Source organism: Dermochelys coriacea, chromosome 1, assembly GCF_009764565.3.
Source record: "Dermochelys coriacea isolate rDerCor1 chromosome 1, rDerCor1.pri.v4, whole genome shotgun sequence".
NCBI lineage: Eukaryota > Metazoa > Chordata > Testudines > Dermochelyidae > Dermochelys > Dermochelys coriacea.
Window position 1 is genome coordinate 299484214 of NC_050068.2, and position 22075 is coordinate 299506288.

The following is a 22075-nucleotide window of genomic DNA, read 5'->3' on the forward strand; positions in this document are numbered from 1 at the left end:
ACTGGGACCTTTAGATCCTTTTCAGAGTCACTGCTTTCCAGGATACTGTCTCCCAATCTGTAGGTATGGCCCTCATTCGTTGTTCCTAGATGCATGACTTTGCATTTGACAATATTAAAACACATCATCTTTGAATGGATCCAGCTTACCAAACAATCCATATCTCACTGTATGGCTGTCATGTTTGTCTTCACCATTATTTACCACTCCATCAGTCTTTGTGCCATCCACAAATTTTATCAGCAATGATTTTATATTTATTTTTAGATCATTGATGAACATGTTGAATAGCGTCAGGCCTAGATTCCTGTGGAAACCCACTAGAAACATCCCCATTTTATTATGCGTTTCCATCAATAACTACTTTTGAGGATCTTTCAGTTGGCCAGTTCTTAATTCATTTATCATGTATTTTACAGATATTGTATAGTGAGAATTTTTAAATCATGCGGTACTCAGTCAAATGCCTATAAAATCTAAACAATCTAACATCTACATAGTTACCTTTATCAAACACATTTTTATTCTCATTGAAAAATGAAATCAGGTTTGTCTGACAAGACGTATTTTCCATAAGTTGACTCGTACCCATGGTCAGAGAGAGCAGAGAGTGGCAAGAAAGGTTGATGAGAAGGCAACTTTTCCATTTAGTGAAGCTCCTGTAATTTTCCAAAAGAAAACCCTACTCTCATAGTCCTTAGCAGGACTGGGACTCCTGCTTCAGTAGGAGCATCAGACTAGGAGTCACACTAATGAAATGTAACATGTCGAAGGCTGTATAGAACATGGATGATGGAAGGCATAAAGATCGGAAGGGGTTGTGGAGCCGGGCTCCTTGGCCAGTGTTTCACATGTCTCCCTGATTTGACAGCCTAACCCAATTCCTTTGCCCCTATACCCAGCTTGGCTCATCTTCATTTTCCTTCTTCCCATACCCACTGCACAGCATACCTTTTTTCTTGTTTTTCTTTTATTAACATTTGTTTGTATTACTAAAAATCAACGTTAACATAAAATGACTGTTGTAATCATAAGCAAAGGAAAAAAATCGCTGTGGACTGGGAAAGGGGTGAAGGTGGAATGAAGGGGAGCCATGGAGCTACGTAGGTTTGGCAATTGGATGACGCAGGGTAGGGACAGGAGGGCCGTAAGGCCAGGAGGAGTCAGTGGAAAACAATGCTTCCCAATCTGCCTTACCAGCCTGTCATCCCAGCTTCATTGCCCAGTCTGGCTCAGCTAGTCTCATAATTCCTCCCTGCCTCATAGTCTCCTAGTCTGTTCCCTAAATGTTGATATTTATCTATATTGATGTTGAAAAGTGGAAAGGGGACAAGAGCATAAATGAGACACAGAGGGGTTGAGGGAAGCTGAAGACATGGAGCATTGCCAGGGAGAACACAGCAAGGAGACTTGATGAGATAGGGAAGCTGAAGGAGAATTATGGAAGTGGGCATATGAGGGTATATGTGGAGGAGCACAGAAATGAAAGAAATCCCAAAGTACTGGAGGAGGGCTGTGGAAAGGAAAGACACTTCCTTTTATTGATCATTAAAAAAATCTTTCCCAAAAACCCAAACCCACAAGCCAACCACCCTACACTACATTAAGATATATTTCCATAAACACATATGTGATGGCTCAAAATCTATCGTGTGTTATTTGTCCATGAAAAGGGTTTTGCCAGGAATTAAGGCTGTGAATTAGAGCATGGTAGTGAGGAACTGGAGATGTGTAGTTGGAATTAAGGGACCTGTGGAAATATGCGGTTTGCGAGTATATTTGGGTGTAATGGGTGCCAGCTCAGATTGGTCTCATGTTAATACTGGTTGAACTCTAATTTAATGAAGGGTTTTGTGTGGGAACAGACAAAATTTAATTTATTTTTTATGTGGACTGGAAGTAAGATACACAGGACTGTACTTTAACAATGCTTAGTCTTCTTTCTTCTAATGCCTCCAAGGATGGTAGTGGCAAAAAAACTTTTAGGATGTCAGATGACCCCCTCTGGGAAATGAGTTTGTGTCCTGCCCCTGGCAGGTTTTCTGACAATGACAGAGTCACTTTCCAGCCTCCAAACTCTCCCCACTGCACCAGCAGATGATCTCATGCATTAGTCTTCACTAGTATTTGGCATTGCAAAGAACTCCCATTTTCTTCCTCAGTTCTCTTCTTACCCCAGAAGTGATTGTTGATTGTATGGAATGTTCCTTCACTGATGTTGTATATTCCCACATGGACTACAGCCACTGGAATTCCACAGGATTCTTCAAGATATCCTTCAAGAAATCCTTATTATGACATTTTTTGGCCTAGCATAAAGGAGACCCCCAGACTGTCCTGTTTTCTGTTTTCTCTATCTGTGCCACAGATGTCTTGGATCACAACCCAGTGGGACTAATTTCCTCTTTCTTGTTTTTGGTGGCTCACTTTCAGTACTTGCCTCTTGATCAGTGGTTGAGTAACTGATATCTTGGGCACTTCTTAGCCTGATCCTGTCTATCTTCTAAAGGGCATGTTATAGTACGTACAGCAGTTCTAGTTTAAACTTGAAATGCAGATATTTAATCTGAAAACAAGTCAATCCTAATTTTAAACCTGAAATATGATGAATAAGTCTATGTACTTTAACATGGAAAGCAGATAATATCAGGATTTCCAATTCAGTTAACTTTAGACACTTCTATAGCAAATGTATAAAGAAAGAACAGAAAGTTATATTATACATTGTTAATCTGGAATCATCTAATATGGATGTGTTCAGACTAAAGGGATTTTAATAAAGAACCTATTAACCTTACTTATAACAGCCCGAGCATCCTTTGACTCATCTTTGCATGTATCAACACATTTAATTTGACAAATTTGACTTGATTATAAAGTCAGGGAAAGGAAATCTACGGTAAAAATATCTGAACATTCAAAAAGAATTTCTATCAGATATATTCAAAAGCAACATTGCATGACATGTTTTGTAAAATCAATCACACATATCAAAGCACACAGTGATCTTTTAAAATCTTTAAATAAATAAAACCTTTATATAGCAAAATTGCATCCATTTCAAATCCTATACATGATTTCATCTATCTCAATATTATTTTCTTGAACATATTTACCATCGAAAGTCATGCAGATCTTACGAGTATAGGCATATATACCAGGATGCTTTCAGCTTAATGAAACAATAGTTTTACGCATTAAAGCTTTTTCTGTGTGACTTCTGAAACTTGCATATGATGTTTGTGATTACATTCACATTCAGTGGACATAATCCATACAAGACACATGTGTTCTCCTAATCATAGTTCATTTACCATGCAGCACATCTGCCCAGTAAATGTATTAATCAGTATAACTTTGGTACTTGCAAATAAATACATGTAGTAATTTATCATGTTTGTAGTTGCTCCTAACGTGTGCAGACACACCTAGGGAGTTTTGGTTTGATACATAGGTGAAAGAGAACTATAATACACACTATGTCCTTAGTTAAGATTATATAATTTAGTCCAGCTGCAACTACTGCAGTTTAGATACACTATCCTGCAGTTGCCCAGGGATTATTGAGGGAGCTATATCATCTGTAGCACTCCTTACTACTTTTCCAAAAATCAGAGCATGCACTTTGTCCAATTCAAGCTACTGACAGCGCATTGACAACACTCAGGGCTTGGTCTTGCAGCACTGCAATGCCTAGGAGCAGGGTCAGATCCTCAGAAAGAATGACTATATCTCATGCTGGCTTTTCACACCCTCTTGCAGCCATGGAGCACTACCAGATGTTTTAGCTGGCTGGCTGTCTTCCCCAATGCCAAAGGTCTGTTCCCTGTCCTGATCCAATATGGGGATGCTGGGTGGAAGATGGGCTCCTTGGACCCATTTCCCGCCAGTGCATCCGCACAAAACAGGCCATAAATTTTTATTCCCATAATTTAAAGAAATAGTAGCGACATTGATTTTAATAAAGACATCCATCAGTTTGCCAGAGAAAACTAAACAACATATAAGAATTTCCCTGGATTGGGAAATATTCATTACAAACACTTGAAAATTTCAGCCATTTAAAAAAAATTGCATTTGTGATCAAATCTGGCACACTTGCCTGAATAACATAGAGAAAAACAGTTTCATGAGATCAGCCTTCCAAAAAACAGTGCTAAGATTACCTGACATCATCCCCAAATCCCAGCTGACTAGGTTTGATATCTAAAACTAAACAAAAATACTATACATGTTTATTTCACTAGTTTGATGTTCTGACAAACAGATGGAGGAAGATTATGAGTTTGTATTAAATAAAATTGTACATTAAAATAATTACAATATTAAACCAAAATTATTAATCTTGTTATTCATTCTTAACATATGAAGTATTCTACAATTGTGACTTTCTTTTTGCTGTGTCACTTGACCAGAGTAATAAACTGTTAAATATATATTTTTCAGGGTTTTTTCCAACTGAAATTCTCCAGTTTCACTCCTGTGATTTGGTGAAGTGAATATAAAAAAAGATAATTTTTTTCACATATAAGGGAAAGATGCTTCTATCATGGGATAATGGTGTATTTTTTTAACCCCCCCCGAATATGTTAGAGAAATATTTATGAACCAAAATGGTGGTGGTGCAAAATAGTAGTAACTGAAGGAATATAACACTGGAATTTTTAATAATGGTATTCCTCATTGCACCTTAAGACACATTTTTTTCCCTCCTTCATCTGCAGTACTGTGAAATTCAGCATATCCTTGGTAAGACCCAAATTGATTAAATAGTAAAAATAAAATAAAAAAAAATAACAAAAAATAAACTTTGGGGAGAAGAAATCTTTTGCTCAGGAAGATACTTGAGTAAGATTTACTTATTTTGATATGTTTCTGGGGTTTAGAAGAAACAATGAACTGATTGCTAAAGGAGTTTGAAAACAGTTTTCAATTTTCACATTCAAGTTCAAGATGCAAGTGGTATTCAGGTATGTAGTGTCATAGTTACAGCAACATGAAAACAGAGACAACGCTGGCATTAAGAATGATAAAGGGAGGATCTAATAGTACGTCACTTTGCCTTGTCTACACTGGCAGCAGTGGGTAGGGTACATGTAGGATAGCTACACGTGGCAGTGAAAGGCTCTGGCAGGGGAAGGCAGCAGGAAAAATCTCTGACAGTGGGGATTGCCGGAGACTTTCCTCACTGCCTTTCCCAGCCGGAGTCTTTCCCCACTGCTGGAGTCTCTCCCTGTCTTGAGCAGCTACCTGTCTATATTCATTGGCACATTTCAAAACAGTGGGTAATTTAGGACCTTAAGGGTGTTTCTACAAAGCAAAAACACCCTGTGGCCATGAGTCTTAGTGCTCAAGTGAACTGGTTCATGGGGCTAAAAATAGTGTAGACATTCTCACTTGGGCTGGAGCCCAGGCTCTGAGACCCTCACCCCAAGCCAGGTTTCAGGATCTGGGCCCCAGCCCAAACATCTACACTGTTATTTTTAGCCACATAGTGCAAACCCCATGTCCCCAAATAAGCTGACCAGGCCCTAGTCTTTTGCTTTTTTTGCAGTATAGATGGACCCTAAGTCTCATTGAAAATCCCTGGCATTTAGGCTCTTAAATCATTTACAGGGCTTTTGAAAACTTTATCCAGAATCTCATTTGGACCCTGATTCAGCAGTCAATCGCTATTTAGCAAAGCACTTAAGCACATGCTAAATTTTAAGCATGTCTAAAGTTAAGCATGTGCTTAACTGCATTGCTGAATAGGGATGGATTTAAGAATGGGCTTAAATAGTTTACTGAACTAGGGCCTTTGTTATTTTGTATCTATGTTTCTAATCTCTTTAAATCCCTTTCCTGTTTATCCGCCCTACCTGGATTTTGTTATGATTCCTGATTTTGTATAAGATTTTTTCAATGTGCTGTTTACTCTCTTTATGATCTTTGAAGAAAATGTAAATAAGACCGTCCTGACAAGACCATGCAGTATCACATGAGGAACCTCCTTCCAACTCTATATATCACACTTTATAATTACGTTCTTTAGATTCTCTTTGCCAGTTTTCACCCCATGTGACAGTCATCTCTAAATCTTCTTCCACTTCCTCTTTGCTCTTCCTCACAAGCACCACATCATCCACACAAAGCATGCACCATGGTGCCACTCTCTGAATGCTTTCTGTAAAGGTATCAAGCACTAACATGATTAAAAAAGGGGCTTAGTGTCAAGCCTTAATTTACTTACTGGAAACTGTTCAGTTTCTCCCCATCATGGCCTCCTGACTTTGGTAACATACACATACACATCCTGTATGAGTCTGATATAGACTTCAGGTATCTGTTTTCATTCTCCTACATTACCAGATGGCTTTTCTCAGAATGTGGTCTTAAGCCTTCTTAAGAACAATGAATACTATATGCAGGGTTTTCCTCTATATTTTTCCACATGCAATCTTAACGCAAAAGTAGCATCTACAGTTGATTTACCTGGCACGAATACAAATAGATTGTTAGGGACCTTTATTTCTCTTCATAGTCTCTTATCTACAACTTTCTTCTAGATCTTCATTGTGTGGCTCATGCATTTAGTGTTCTGGTAGTTACCGCAGACTTGCATGTCTCCTTTTCTCCTAAATATTGGTGCTAATATGCTCTTTCTCCAAGGAGGTTCTTTGCACATTCTAAAATTTTGCTTGAATATGATTCCATTGATTTTTATTTTCTCTCAATCATTCTAAAGAGATCTTCCCCAGCACTATCATTTTAAACTCCTCACTAACTTCGTTAAGCTTCCACCACTTGATCTGGACAATTTTCTTCTCGTGTATGCTATATATTGACACTCAACAACCAGCATTCTATGTTGTGATGCAATGCTTTCCCCTGGGATGACCTTACAGTTTCTGAAGTTCTTCAGCTCAGCTTGGGTTAGCAGGAAGTAATCTATCTGCACCCTCATCCCGCCACTCTTATAGGTAATCAAATGTTCTTCCTTGTGAGTGAAAAATAATGATGACCAAGTCATATGTCTGGGCATACTGTAATATAGTTTCCCCTTCCTTGTTCCTATGTCTACACAGGCTATGGTACCTTTTAAAGCACTTGCCATCTTCCCGTATGATTGTTAAGGTCAGCTTCAATGATGACTCCTTTGTTACCACTTTCTGTACAACAGTGTCCATTTCCCACCCAGAAATCCTTTTTTCTTTGTTCATCACTGTGAGGGGTTCAATCACAGAAACCCCTTGGGACTGTCAACTGATATGCTGCAACTACCTCTGACCTGTTTCGGCCTTCAGAACCCTGCCTTATTGACCCAGATGTGCTAATCTGCTGCAACACAGACCCAGGATCTGACCCACACCCCAAAAACTGCAGACTTAACTGAAAACAGCTTAGCAAGTGCTCCTGTCTCTAGCACCCAGACACCCGGCTCCCAATGGGATACAAACCCCCAAAAATCCATTTTACTCTGTATAAAGCTTATATAGGGTAAACTTATAAGCTGTCCGCCCTCTATAACATTGATAGAGAGAGATGCACAGCTGTTTGCTCCCCCAAGTATTAATTACTTACTCTGGGTTCAATAATAAACAAAAGTGATTTTATTAAGTATAAAATGTAGGATTTAAGGGGTTCCAATTAATAACAGACAGAACAAAGTAAGTTACCAAGCAAATTAAAACAAAACACACAAATCTAAGCCTAAATCAGTAGGAAACTGAATACAGGTGAATCTCACCCTCAGAGATGTCCCAATAAGCTTATTTCACAGACTAGATTCCTTCCTAGTCTGGGTCCAGCAATCACTCCCGTAGTTACTGTTCTATATTCCCGTTTCTTTCAGGCACCTCTTGGGGGAGGAGAGGCCATCTCTTGAGACAGCTGAAGACAAAATGAAGTGGTTTCCAGGGCCTTTTATATTCTCTCTCTTGTGGGTGGAAACCCCTTTGTTCTCCTGGGAAAAATCACAGCAACAAGATGGAGTTTGTAGCCACCTGGGCAAGTCATATGTCCATGAATGATTCAGCTTTTTGCAGGCCATCGCCATTGTTTACATGTTAGTTTGAACTTCCCAAGAAAGCTCAGATGTGGCTTGGCGTCTCCCAAAGTCCATTGTCAGTTAAGTGTTTCTTGAATGAGCAGTTACTGAGAATAGTCCTTTCTCAAGAAGCTGACCAAAAGCTTCACTGAGGCTACTTAGAATCAAACACATTGAGATACAAGTACATAGGCAATACTCATAACTTCAAATACAAAAATGATACACACATACAGACAGCACAGTCATAACTATCAAACTACAACCTTTCCAAGACACCCCACTTGATCTCCTCTGTACAAGACCTGGTGCAAGCACAGGACCTTGGTTGCAACAATAATTTATAAGTCACAATCACATTCCACTTGGAGGGCATATGTACATATTACATTTAGGGGACCATTTTCAACAGCTATCTTAACCAAAATTATCCTGTCACTTCACCAATCATAATCACTACAAATTCCTGCGTCACTTTGTCTAAGGGCTTGTTCAGTTCAGACTACAGGGGTGCTGTAACTCCCCCATATGGATGCTGCAGGCATTAACTAAAACGTTCCTACTTCATATTAATGTAGTCCTGCTTGAATTCACACTGCCGTTCAGACTTGCAAGGCAGCATAAACAATGGGGCCATGCCCTAAAACTATACTAACTACATTTCTCTTATTCGATGTGCCATAGTAGTAGCTTATAGCCTTCTCCAATGCTTGTCTTCACTCCCTTCAATTTGGTCTCTTGAATGGAGGTAATCTGTACTTTTCTTTTCATAAATGTCTGAGCCAGCTCTGTTAATGTCTTCATTTTCCAAGATATCAAATCTCACTTTCTGGACTCTCTTCTTTAACCACATCCATCCAGAATGATGCAATATCTCTCAGATGAGGGTGCTAAGTGTTGCTTCCTGGGAATGCTCTAATAGTTCAAATAAAGTGCTCATATGAAGGACTCATTTCTTTGGCAAGTTAGTTATTTTCCTTAATAGCCTTTTCTACTCATTGCTCATGCTTCTCTATAACTTTTCCTGTTAAAGACATGCTAAAACAAATAGAAATTCAGCACCTCAGCCTCTTCTGAGTCACCACTAATTTCATCCTCCTTGTGTATTACTGGGTCTTCTTTCCCCCAGTACTATTTTCCCCTTGATTTATAAAATGCTTCTTATTCCTTTTTGGTTGCCATTTATTCATTTTGATTTTCTGCAAACCTTACCCTTTTACCTTTTCCCTGCAAGCCTTATCTGATTCGTGTTTTCATTTCAACTACAGGTTTTCTTTTGACCTAAACCTTCAGTAGGTCATCATGAAGCCACTGAGCAACTGTTATTTCTTATATTTTTATTTCTATCTAGAGCAGTTATGTCTTAATGAAAGTGATGAAGAGATTCCTGGCTATGTCTGAGATCCAACTCACTTGTCTCTACTTGCTATTCAATCTACTTGTGCTATAGCAATTCCATCACTATTCCTCTCTTTCCTGTGAGTCTTTTCATACTAGGGAATTAAGGGAAGAAAGCAGAATCCTGTCCTATCAATAGCAGCCTCCTTCCCTGCAAACATATATTCACTGTTGAATGCCTCTGGCAGGGCCAGCTCCGGCTCCAGCAAACCAAGCAGGTGCCTGGGGTGGCAAATGTAAAAGGGCGGCAGGACGTCGGGCTCTGGGATGGCAATCCGCCCTCGGCGGCAGCGGGAATTTGGAGGCTGCTTCATCACAGCACATTTCGCGCTCGGCGGCAATGATGCGACCATTCTTCGGTCGCCGGCGGCAACTTGGCGGCTGCACTATCCCTCCAGCTCCCCATTCTGCGGGCAGGATTCCGCCTCCCCATTCGGTGGCAAGTTTTTTTTTTTCCACTTGGGGTGGCAAAAATTCTGGAGCAGGCCCTGGCCTCTGGTCTTTTAAGCCCCTAAATGATCAGAAAATTACTCCATAATTTGCATTCATATTGTTTATTTCCTGCTGTAAATGATATTGTATTTTCTCTCACTTTAGGAATGATATAGAGATTTATTTTTTAACAATGAGATGTATATTTTAACAATGAGAAATCAATTTCCTTGGTTAAATTATTTTCAAGAAGAAAATCATGAATCTCCACTCTAAATCTAGAGATAATTCCATCAGCCATAGAGGATAACAGAGATCATTCTATTCAGTTTCCATAAAGACAATGGCCTGATAACAAATATTACCAAGTTTACTGGAAAAACTGCGCATTCATAAAGAACATATCAATTTTTGTTAATCAAAAAAAAAAAGAAGAAAAAGAAAAAGAAAAAGTGATATCTTCTGGAGAGAGCCAAGTTCATCCTCAACTAAATCTCTCTCCCCTAACATTAAAATAGGCATACGTGAGACTTAAGTGTGCTGTGGCTTGCTGGACCTGTGCACAGTAGTTAATTTAAATTCACTCTTGAAGTCTACATTCCACATCTAAAAATAGAAACCTCAAAGTCACTCACAGGTACCCCCTTACTGTTAATATTGTTTTTCTCCCTATTTCCTATAAGCTAAAAACACCTCCCTCTCTCAGTAGAATGGGCTAACCACAGCCCTCGTATAATATGTTAGCATAGCTACTGGACCCTTATGCCTGCAGCTTTTTACAAGGCACCTTTCAGCATTCTCAGTGCAGCTTATTTTTTAATGCATCAATCATTTCCCCATAAACTTGCCTACTGTAAAAATGTACAGTTTGTAAAGGAGCTCTGACAAAGAATTCCTTAAACCAAGTAAAAAACCAATTCTTGTAACTACTTCACTGAGCTACTTTGCATTCCTTGATGTATATATTAAAGCACTAATATTTTTCTCAAACATTCTCAAGTAACTGCCTTCACAAATTCATTCTAAATGTAAAGTCTCCTTTCCTCCCATAGCCAAATAAAAAAATGCAAATAAAAATTGAAAACAGATAAAAAATAACCCTTCAAAACCCATAATGTCCACAGCGTCATATCCTTCAAAATCCTTATTTCCTGTCGCTCTCTCTCATAGCTCAAGTGTTTCTCAATAACTGTAAACTGAAGTCTCTTCAACACCAGGAGCTCGATTTACAAGAAGACTCTTAGGCATGGCGACACTGAACAACATCAGGTCTAATTTTTAGATGCTTCAAAAATCATTGGGATTCACAAAGCCTAAATGAGGTGCCTAGGTTCTCTATACAAAGAATGGGGAGAGACAGGCACCTTAGAATGGGATTCACAGAAGCCAGCACGCTAGACAGCTTCTCACTTATACCAGTCAATAGGAATGCCAAGGCAAGGGGTGTATGGTTAAGCCCCATCCCTCTCTTGGAGATAGGCACCTAACTCTGGGGCTGCAGGGAGGCACCTCCTCCTGTCTGGGATTCTCAGCTGCAAACCCTCTCTTAGGATTAGAGAGAAACTGAGTGATGCTGGGGAAGGAGGATTTAGGGTACTCACCTGGGATATGGGAGACTCCTGGTTCATCACCCTCTTCCTGAGGGGTAGAAGGTATTTTAACAGGGATCTGCCACCTCTCAGGTGAGTGCCATAACACGGGGCTATGGGATATTCTAGTGTGGGGGGTCCCTCTCCTTTTGAAGTTGTTCCACAGTGGATAAATAATTTAAAAAGTCATTTGAACACGGGGACTGGCTCTCTCACTTCCTAGGTAAGTGCTCAAACTATCCGGCTCCAGAGTCATTCTCATGCTTGTTCTCTCTCTCTCTCCCCCAATGACAATTTCATTATTTAGCCACAGTGGAACAGCTTGAAAAGAAGAGATTGAGGGAGCGCCCCCCCCCCAAATCAGACTAGCCCATAGCCCAGTACACTCACCTGAGAAGTGGCAGATCCCTGTTCAAATTCCTTCTCCCCATCAGGTGGAGAGGCAAATTGAGGCAGGGGTCTTCCACATTACAGGTCAGTACCCTAACCACGGGACTAAAAGATATGAGAAAGGTCACCCCCCCAGCTATTTTGTGTAAACTTTCAGATAGGGAGTTCGCCTTCCAGATGAGACATGAGCATGCTTACCAGATTAGGCCACGCAAGTGCATTAGGCACAGAAAAACCTATCTTTCTCCAATTCATGCATCACTGTGGGATTTACGTGTCCTGATGCTTGGCATGGGGCTGCAGTGCACCTGCTCAGAGGCAGAAATAAAGGCACCTAGGGAACTTTTACTGCAAAAATTCAGGTGCTGAGCAAGTGTAGGTATCTACATTGTTCAGGGGCAGTTAAGCAAGGGCATAGGGAATCTCAGTGGGGCCTGATTCTGGGATTCAGGCACGTAAAGTGGCAGTTAGGCACCTACAGCCTTTTCGGAACCTAGCTCTAGGATTGTAAGTCAAGAACAGTTTTCAGTTAATTTTCATTTTCCAAAATTACTTCTTCAAATTGACATCATTTGGTACTTTACAGCACTTTTCATCTCATCATCTCAAAGTGGTTTCCAAGTATTAACCAATTATGTCTCACAACAATCCTTTGACATACAGTAGCTATTATTATCCTTATTTTAAAGATGAGGGAACAGAGGCATCAAGATATTAATAGCCACATTTCAGAAAACTCCCAACTTTAGATATCTTAGGCCAGAGAAGCTGATATTTACAACTGCAACTGACTTCAGCAGGAGTCTAGTCTCATGGCAGGTAAGTTTTGAAAATTTTGGCTTAAATGACGTGCCCACAGTCACATAACAAGTCTGATGCAAAGTGCGAATAAAAACCAAGTCCTGATTTCCAGTGTATTTATTAGCCATGCTCCCTCCTAGTTTTCATTTCCGTGTACAGCTGGAGACTAAACATTTATTCCTAACCATTAAGTTCAAAATTGCACACAACTTAGAGGCTTTTCTTTATCTTAACTCCTGATCCTGTACCCAGAACTGACAGTAAAGACTTCGGCACTCATGCAGAATCCCAGTTCAGTGGAAATCCCAAGGCATGCATGGGTCCAGGTCCTAATTGGTAATTGTTTTGGACAAAACAGAACATATGTAAACACACTTACTTAATTTTAGGAGTAGCTTATTTCTGGTATCTTAAAACCTGCTCCTAACTGACTGAAGACAAATCAAAATAAGAGTTTTCCACCGAATGCATCCAATGAAGTGAGCTGTAGCTCACGAAAGCTTATGCTCAAATAAATTTGTTAGTCTCTAAGGTGCCACAAGTACTCCTTTTCTTTTTACGAATACAGACTAACATGGCTGCTACTCTGAAACCAGTCAAAATAAGAGAGTGCATCAAGCTTTTTGCCCAGATTTAGCTAAATTGGCTTAAAATCACACCTTAAACTAAACTGATGCAATTCTGAGCAAATCTTCAATCATAGTATGTGCATGGAGTGTTTTCCCCTTGAATTCTACAATCATGAGATGCTCCAGTCAGCTATCTGACTGTCTGACATAGGCCTGGTCTTCAGAGGCAAAACAGATTTTTTGTTTGTTTGTTTGTTTTTTTACAAGTGTTAGCTAACTGTAATCCTACTGAAGGCAAGGCAAATTGTAGTTTTAATACATAGCTCCCAGCTAGAATTTACCTCACCTGGCTATTATATATTAAAACTACAACTTGCCTTGTCTATACTAAGATTTTAACACCTGCTAGTTGACATGGTACCTAATGTGTTACAAATGTAACATTTTTTTCCTATTGCAGACATGGCCACAAGAGTCCATTACCAATCCAGAGTTTAAGGCACTCAGTGTGTCACATCAAGATCAGTTAGAAAAAAAAAAAAACAGGAGGAGGAAGGCAGGTCCTAAAGCAATACCTTTAGTGATAAATTTTACTTCCTGTTACAAACATATTGCAAATCATTGAGCTTCTTTTTACTAGAAAATTAATTCATATTAGAAAATGGCCTCAAGGAATCATGTTAAATAAGACGATTTAAACATGACTTGGCAGTCAGTATAGATGGGAACAAGTAACATTTAAAATTGTGTCACCTGGTTGTGGTTACATTTTTTGGTTCCCATAAGACTTACCTACTATCACCTGACAAGATAATAACGTTAAAATTTTAAAAATTACTATAAGAAAAGGCCGTCTACTAATAATTATCTATTATTAACTAATGTCAGAAAATAATGGTTAGGAATCAGACAGGAATTCAAAAGCACTTTTGCAGGGGTCCTTTCATTTGTTGTGGGTGCCCTTTGGTTTGATTGGATCCAGGACTCACTTCGGCTGATCTGGTGCTATTTGTAACTTCATTATACAAATTGTCATCAATTAAAAAAAATCTGCATTCAAGTAGCGTGTAATACTGGAGTCCAACTGCATCTTTCAGACTTAATACTAGAATTTTGTCCTAAATGATCTATCTGTGAAATTTTTACTTCCAGAAATAGTTGGATTGCTAAAAGAAAGCTTTTGATACTAGAGTTTTCTGTACTTTCCTAAAATACAGACATTATTTCATCATTTCTGATTTTTGGCATTTTTATATTTGCCTGTCCTATATCTATTCTCTGTCCTATACCAACTCTACAATTATTTTCTATTCTAACAGTATGCTATGATGAGTTCTCATCATGATCAATTCCTCTGCTTCAGAATCAAGTTTAAATTCAAGAGAAAACTTATTCTTGAACAGCATTGAGGATTTCTTTAAAATCCCCTTCTTCCTGTCGCTGTTCTTGTTTGTCCTCCTGGTTATCCTGCAAATCTACTTTTCCTGCTACTGAGATGAAAAAAGAGAAGGGTTTGGTAATAACCTTGAGGCTAATTCTGCAAGGGGGATTTCACTAGAATTCAGTCACTAACGGAATTGTCAGAATGGACCTCTTTTTTCTGCTCCCAATGTTCCTCTGGATCTGGCTGAGCATTATTTTCTTTCTTTTTTTATTTAAACATATGTCATGGCATGTTCTATTCAGCTCAAAAACAAGTCTCCTACTTTTTCCAGTAAACTCTTCTTCAGATATTTCTGCATTGCATTTAGCTTCGAACAGACTATTCTTCTACATTCTCTTTCCAACTCCCCTATGTTCTTCCACTCAAGTAGTACGCAGATTGCCTTAATCTTTGCTAAAAAGTGCCACACAGACTCATGGTACCTGTAGCCTGTCTGGCAGGTTCACAAGAAGTGTGAATGTAGAAAAGTTGTTAGAAGGAGGTAGACTGTGAGGAAGCGGCCACAGCTCAACGTACGTGAGAGAGACTACTGTATTTCCAATAATTGTTAATGTGGTTTAATAAATGAGTTACCAACCTTCTGTAGGCTGCTATCTCTACCTGTTTGTACTCATGTTACCATTTCAAAATCAGAGGCCACAGTCACAAAAAAGAAGTTACAGATAAGGTAGGTGATGTACAGAGAGACAACAGTCTAGCTACAGCACTATTAACCACTTGGTTTGGGACAATTTAGGGGTCTACTTATGCAAAAATTCATAGTTGCTAACTCTAGCCCTAAAATCACAATTACCAGCAATAACCAATGTGCTTACAGGGAAAATAAAAAATAATGGTTTCAGTGTGACTTTCTGAAAAAAAATCATGGAAAAAAGATACAAGAGGAGGAAAACTTTAAAACTGAATTTTAAAAAAATGGCTCTTTCTGTAGATCTGGCCTAAATCTTTCACCCAAAATATTTATGACATTTCTGTTCACTTATGCAATGGAATGCGACTCTCAGCTGAACTTTCACTGCAGATAATTGATCTATCAGTAATATTACATCATACTTCAAAACTGAATGTAATTTTAATTGTACTGTACAATAGGATACCATAGATGAGTTCAGAAGGAGACAGACAAACAGTTTGGTTTAGAAGTCTGAACACATGACTGGGAGAACCATGATGACTTTTTGAATTCTAATCCTTATTCTAATTGCTTTTGTGGTCTTAAAGAGTCTCTTCATCTCTCTACCTCAGTTTCCCTCTTTGTGAAATGGAGTCAATACTACTACTTCACAGGGTGTTATGGGTATTTGTTAATTAATTTGTATTGAGCTCTGTTATTAACTTTTTCTACATATCAAGGTTCTTTAATCTAGAAATGAACAACAAAATAAACACTGTCATGAATAACGTAGAAGAAGGCAGACTTGACCATAGTAGAATGTGGTATTATTACCAAATGTTTTCCTAGTCCTTCCTGTTACTGAATTTGAATACAAGAAAAAATAGAAGACATTGAAATTCAAAAGCAGCATGTCTGTTTGAGAACATGCTTGTTGCGTAACTGAATGTGGTGTAGTGTGTGTAAATGTGACACAATCAAACCATAATTCTCTTATTAAATGGGACTAGAACTGGATGTATCAAAAATTTACACAGCAGTGGTACTTAGAGTATCTGTAACGCACCAGAAATAAAACCAAATGACAAGAGAATGTTTAGCGAATCTGAGAGTCTGTTTCAGCAGCATTAATACAGCGAAGTATGAGGTTATTCTGTACATTCTCCTAGTCTGTTGTGAAACGTGAGACCGAGGGCAAAATGCAATAGTGAGAAGTATAGTTCTTTAGTATGACTGTACTTTTGAAATCATATTATTGGTTTTATATAACATTTTTTGCTACATTTCTGTAACTAATGATTAATGAGTTCCAAATTCTGTTATAATGGACAGTCACACAGTCCAAGTCTTCATCAGATTTTATATTGGCCATAGAACAGTTTCCTTACAGGATCTAGCTGTTTTCTCCACCTCATCTTTTTAATACCACAACCATCGATGTGGAAGACTGTGACAGTTCTATCGGTAGCACTCTGGTTAGTGAAGTTGCTGCAGCACAGAGAAGGCTGGAGGCTTAATTGAAGCCAATTAACCTATTTCTAGAGGGGATTACTGAGACTTGGTGGGAACTGTTGGGATACTGAAGTAATTGGCATAGTCACTGGGAGGATATATCCTTGGGAGGAACAGGGAGCAGGGGAAGCGCAGACGGTGAGCTCCATGGAGGACAGAAGCTGTGTGAAAGGCTCCTCCTGTGGTATACCTGTGCTACGCCCTGTCCTGTTTGGAAACAGAGGACTAAAGGTTCACATGGTGGGAAAGAAACAAACTGTGTGTTTTTGTGACTGAGGGTATGTTTACACTGCAATAAAAGACCCACAGCACAGCCACCTCTGCCTCGGGTCAGCAGACTCTGGCTTGTGGGGCTTTTCAATAAATATTACTATTCCTATTAAGTAACGGAAAAAGAAATTCCAAATTAAAATTTAAATGTCAAATGAGTTACTGAGGTCTCATGTATTTTGCTTTGAAAAATATGAAAACTTACAAGTAAACATTTTGCAGAATTTCAAAGTATGCCTCTGGCAGATGAAAATCCGATACATATTTAAGTGGGGGAAAGCAGAAACGCTACGATTTTGCTCTCTGTACGCATAGAATATGTAAATTATTCTGTGTTCACTTAGGCATTTAGAATGAGATTTAGGAAAGTACTGTAAGAAAGTGAAGATACCATGAAGTACGAAGAATGAAGTCATTTAAAAGTCTATGGTTGGATTCTTCTGTAACTTATTCTGGCATAAACTAGGTGTAACTTCACTGAAACCAATTCAATTACAGTAGCGTAAGTGGGAGGATAACCAGGCGCAATATGGTTTTGATTTGTATTCATTGCAGCATTTCAGACTAACGCTGGGATTACATTAATATCTGCATTCTGACAACATACTGCAATCAGCAAAGCATGTTAGAGACTAAAAAGAAAAAAGCCAACCTTCAGTGTATTTTAAAAAAAATTAGATCAGCCTGCTATTAGCTGAAGAAACTGACTCCTACGGTTAAACAAGCAGTTCCAGTCTTCAGTTGGTTGTGGTATCTCAATATAGAGTTTAAAACTGTGTAGTTCATGAATTCACTGTAATGTGGTAAAAAAAAAATCACTAAACACCAGACATTGGTTAACAAAAGATAGTAGGCCTATATTTTACTCTGATTATGGTAAATGTTCTGAAATGCAGTTCAATAAATATGCAGCTGATTATTTTATGTCAAGTTCTTCAATATCAGATTACTCAGTGTAAAGGAATGTGTGTTTTTATATTTATACTGATAAATTTCCTTTATACTAAAGCTAAAACAGTACATCTTTCAAACTGGAATCTGCTTATTTATAAGAGCAAATTCTCTTCCTGTATATTCACCTCCCTCTTAAATTTATGACTGAGCTTTTTTTCTTTAGGTCCGTGAGAAGAAGGAGGAGAGTTAAAAAAGAGAGTATAAAAAGAGAAGAGAGAAAATGAGGAGGAAGAGGGGTGGAACAGAAAGAATATGTATTTTCACATTTTTATATATATGTATATTTGGCTTCCAAACACAACATTTGCAAATCAAAATCTCTTGTTGTGCTTTTAATAACTAAATTAACTGCAGAAATAAGTGTGCTATAACTTACCTTTTTTTACTCCCATTGCACTTTAGCAAAGCAGCTATTCTCAGTAGCCTGATGGACCCTGTTAAGACGTCATTCTTCCAACAGAACAACATTTTTGTTTACAATGGCATTACTTATATGTACATCTCATGGTTTCAGAGTTAGAAGCTCCACTGTGGTACACAGACTGGGCATGCATTATTCCAAGCACTATGTTTCTGAGAGGGCTACCAGGAAGAGAAGAGCTGATAGGGAGCATGCTACCACCCTGTCATACAGCCACCAGTAACCTCTCTGCTAAAAGTCTGCCAGGTTGTGGATATGGAACCAGCAGTGCACTCTGAAAAGGCAGGGACTGAGCCATAAATCTGCAAGCAATGCTGCCCCTGTGGTCCATGTACCAGGATGGCAATGGAGAGTGCCCAGCCTCATGCCCTTTTTTCCAGTCTCCCCCACTGCCATAAGCATGATCCAGTCACAGTCACGCTGCCATTTTCTCTCTCGGCATAGTTCCGCCCTACCTGACTAGGACAGGGCAGTCATAGTAGAGCAAACTGAATTGCTTGGGAAGACAGGCCCATTCAAAGAAAATGTGTTTTAATATAGCCAATTAGAAAGTCATACATCTAGGAAGAAGGAATGCAGGCCATACCTACGCAATGGGGGCATGTATCCTGGAAAGCATGTAGGGGACAGAGCACAACTCTAAATAGGATTTAGGGGTCACACTGGACGAGCAGCTGAACATTTGCTCCCAGTGTGACAAATGGAACTAATGAGATCCTTGAATGTATAAGCAGGGGTGTAGTGAGTAAGAGCAGGGAGGTAATTTAGCTCTATACCACTCTGGTGAAACTCATGCTGGACTACTGTATACAGTTATGGTGTTCACATATTAATAAGGATGTTGAAAAACTGGAGAGGGTGCAGAAAAGAGACAGGAAAATGATTCTAGGGCTGAAGAAAATGCCTTACCAGAGAGAATTAGAGAGCTCAATCTGTTCAGTTTATCAAAAAAAATTGACTTGATTACAGTGTACAAATAACTTAATGGGAAGAAAACACTGGGTACTAAAAGGTTCTTTAATGTAGGGGAGAAAGAAATAACAAGAACTAATGACTGGAAGCTGAAGCAAGACAAATTCAAATTAGACACACAATTTTAACACTGATCAAACAATGGCACAAACTACCACAGGAAGCAGTGGGTCTCCATCTCTTAATGTATTCAGATGAAGACTGAATGCTTTTCTGGGAGATACGCTTTAGTTAAACACAAGTTGTTGGGCTCAGTTATAGGAGTAATTGGGTGAAATTTAATGACCTGTGATATACAGGTCAGACTAGATGATCTAATGGTCCCTTCTCACCTTAATCTGTAAAACTCTATGAAGACTCCCTAGCACTCCCTTTTTGGATGGCCTTTATAATGCTGTTGCTGAAAAGAAATACCAATGGCTACACAGGGTGTGTGCCAAGGGGTAGGCATAAAGCTCACAGTTGTCACCATTCTCCTACTTAAGTTTAAAAAAAATAACCAAGAATAAAATTTAAGCATCTGGACCTTAAGATGGCATCACCAGCATCCAATTCCATGACATTTATGCTTATTCTGAAATAGCCTTTTGCATACTACATACTATGATAATTGGCACCCCAGATATACAAAGATTGGAGAGACAGAAAGACAGAGAGAGATAAAGAGAGAGAGTTTTACCCCAGGCTCTTTTTGTCAGGAATGGTGTGCATTTGCTGGTCTATGAATTCATCTAGCCATATATTCCCAATATGAAAAAGAACGCCTACCTGAAATTTTTATTTGAGCTACTTCTCCATCTCCTCCTTCACTGTGTGCTCGAACTTCAACAACATATTCACCATCTCTGGGGACTGGCAGCTCTATTGAATGTGTGCCAGTTGAATACAATGTGCCCTCATGTTGGCCATCTGGTCTATATAGCACCTTGTAAAGCCATAAACAAGTACAGTTATTGAAATGTCATGTTACAGCTAATACAGCTAGTAACATAATTACATCCTTCCAGTTTTGATTAACAAGTTTAGGGTGCTAATTTTATGTATACATTCTTAATTTTAAATCAAAACTAAATAAAATGTATTGCTTTGCAGCTTGCTATAATGTAAAGGAGCTTGGAGAGAGCAGATATTTCCTCTTTTATTTCTAACAAATGGCAAAACAATACCATCTCCTTGTTAGATAAATTTTCCATATGGGTTCAAGTTAAGAATGATTGAGGATAATACTTTAAAGTTCAGCAAACAAAACAAAAACATATTGTACATCTTACCATATACTAGAGCATAAATGATTTAACAATGTCCTCAGATGGTAGCACAATTACTCTTTTTTATTAATATGTTTCAGAGCTGAAAATTATTATAAATGTGAAGTTAGCATGTGACTTATGAGACATTTGGAAAAGATATCTGCTCATTTTCAATGATTCACAGGAAGTAACTCAATCCATCAAACAAAAATTTTTTGTAGCACTGTAGCTATATTACTGCCAAGTAAACAACAACACTAAATAGGAACACATTTTTAATGGTTTCAGCATATTGATAGCTATAACTGACAATCTTCCTATAATTTATAGATATGCTTGCACTGTAGTTGCATGTACCATGATGTGCTGTCCCTTTAAGGACAGCTCTAGATACACTGGTTCTATTAGTGTCTTTGATCTATAAGTACAGCTATTCTGGAGCTTGTAATTCTCAGAGGGAGGATGGGAACAGTAGGCTGGAAGTAATTTATGCTGGGAAAGGGGGAAAATATAAAACAGCATAATTTGTTGAATGTATGCGTGGGAGACATGTCACTGTGGGAGCAATCAGTTCTGTTGTATGTCTAACGTGGTGATTCTCAGCCTTTTCCATATTTTGATCCATATTATAACATAAAATTTTAGGCTCCCTCCCATTTTAGCATAAAAAAGAAGGGTTGCCATGACCCTCCTCCAAAATGATTGGGGGACAGGGGAATTGTGACCTCTAGATTGTGAACCCGTGGTCTAAACTAAGGATGCAAGCACATTAGAGCCAGAGTAGGTAGCAATATTGACAATAAGATATACTGTGTGCAGGATATGAAAGATAGAAACTATTTTTATAGATCATACTTTGTATCCTTGAACAGCAGATTCATTTGACATTGGCGTGACATGATCCCAGGTGATGATGTATCTTGAACCAGACCTGACTGTACTGATAATTCTTGGACGTTGGCTTGGAGCTGAAAAATAAACATAAATTTTTGTGTGCAGAAACAATAACACTTCACAAATGTTCATTTACGTTTGAATGATCCTTCTAAAAAGAAAGATTATGGCTGGCCTTTCTGTGAATGTGGGACAGTTTCTCTCCTGGAATGCAGTTCTATGGCTCCAGCTATGCATTTTTGCATGTCTTGTGCAATGGGCTCCCTGTGGGTTTGGCATTTGTGTTTGCCAGAACGGACGGGGCCAATTTCTATCCCTTTGTGTGGAACTGGGCTTGTGTTTCCTTGCAGTCATCTATGTCCAGAACCTCCCAGATTTAGCTTAATTATACTTATTCACTGAATTTAAAGCTTTAAAAATTTATATAAAAGCATTTCTATCGCACTTATCTGTGTGGTAATCAAAGTGCTTTCCTGCACAAAGTGTAATTATAGTTAGAACAGTAGCCATGTAAAATGGAATCTTCTTATCCAAACA

The 22075-nt window shown here is 38.7% G+C and overlaps 1 protein-coding gene across 8 annotated transcripts in view; it reads right to left on the reverse strand.

Moving 5' to 3' along the window:
* The window catches only part of CNTN1 (contactin 1), a 434625-nt gene that overhangs the window by 23671 nt on the left and 388879 nt on the right, over window positions 1–22075 (reverse strand). For all 8 annotated transcript variants that reach the window (XM_038373409.2, XM_038373417.2, XM_043494720.1 and 5 more), the window contains 2 exons: window positions 21500–21612; window positions 20163–20319 (listed from right to left, as the gene is read on the reverse strand). In XM_038373409.2, coding sequence (XP_038229337.1) covers window positions 20163–20319; window positions 21500–21612 — 270 coding nt within the window. The remainder of the gene's footprint in view (window positions 1–20162; window positions 20320–21499; window positions 21613–22075) is intronic.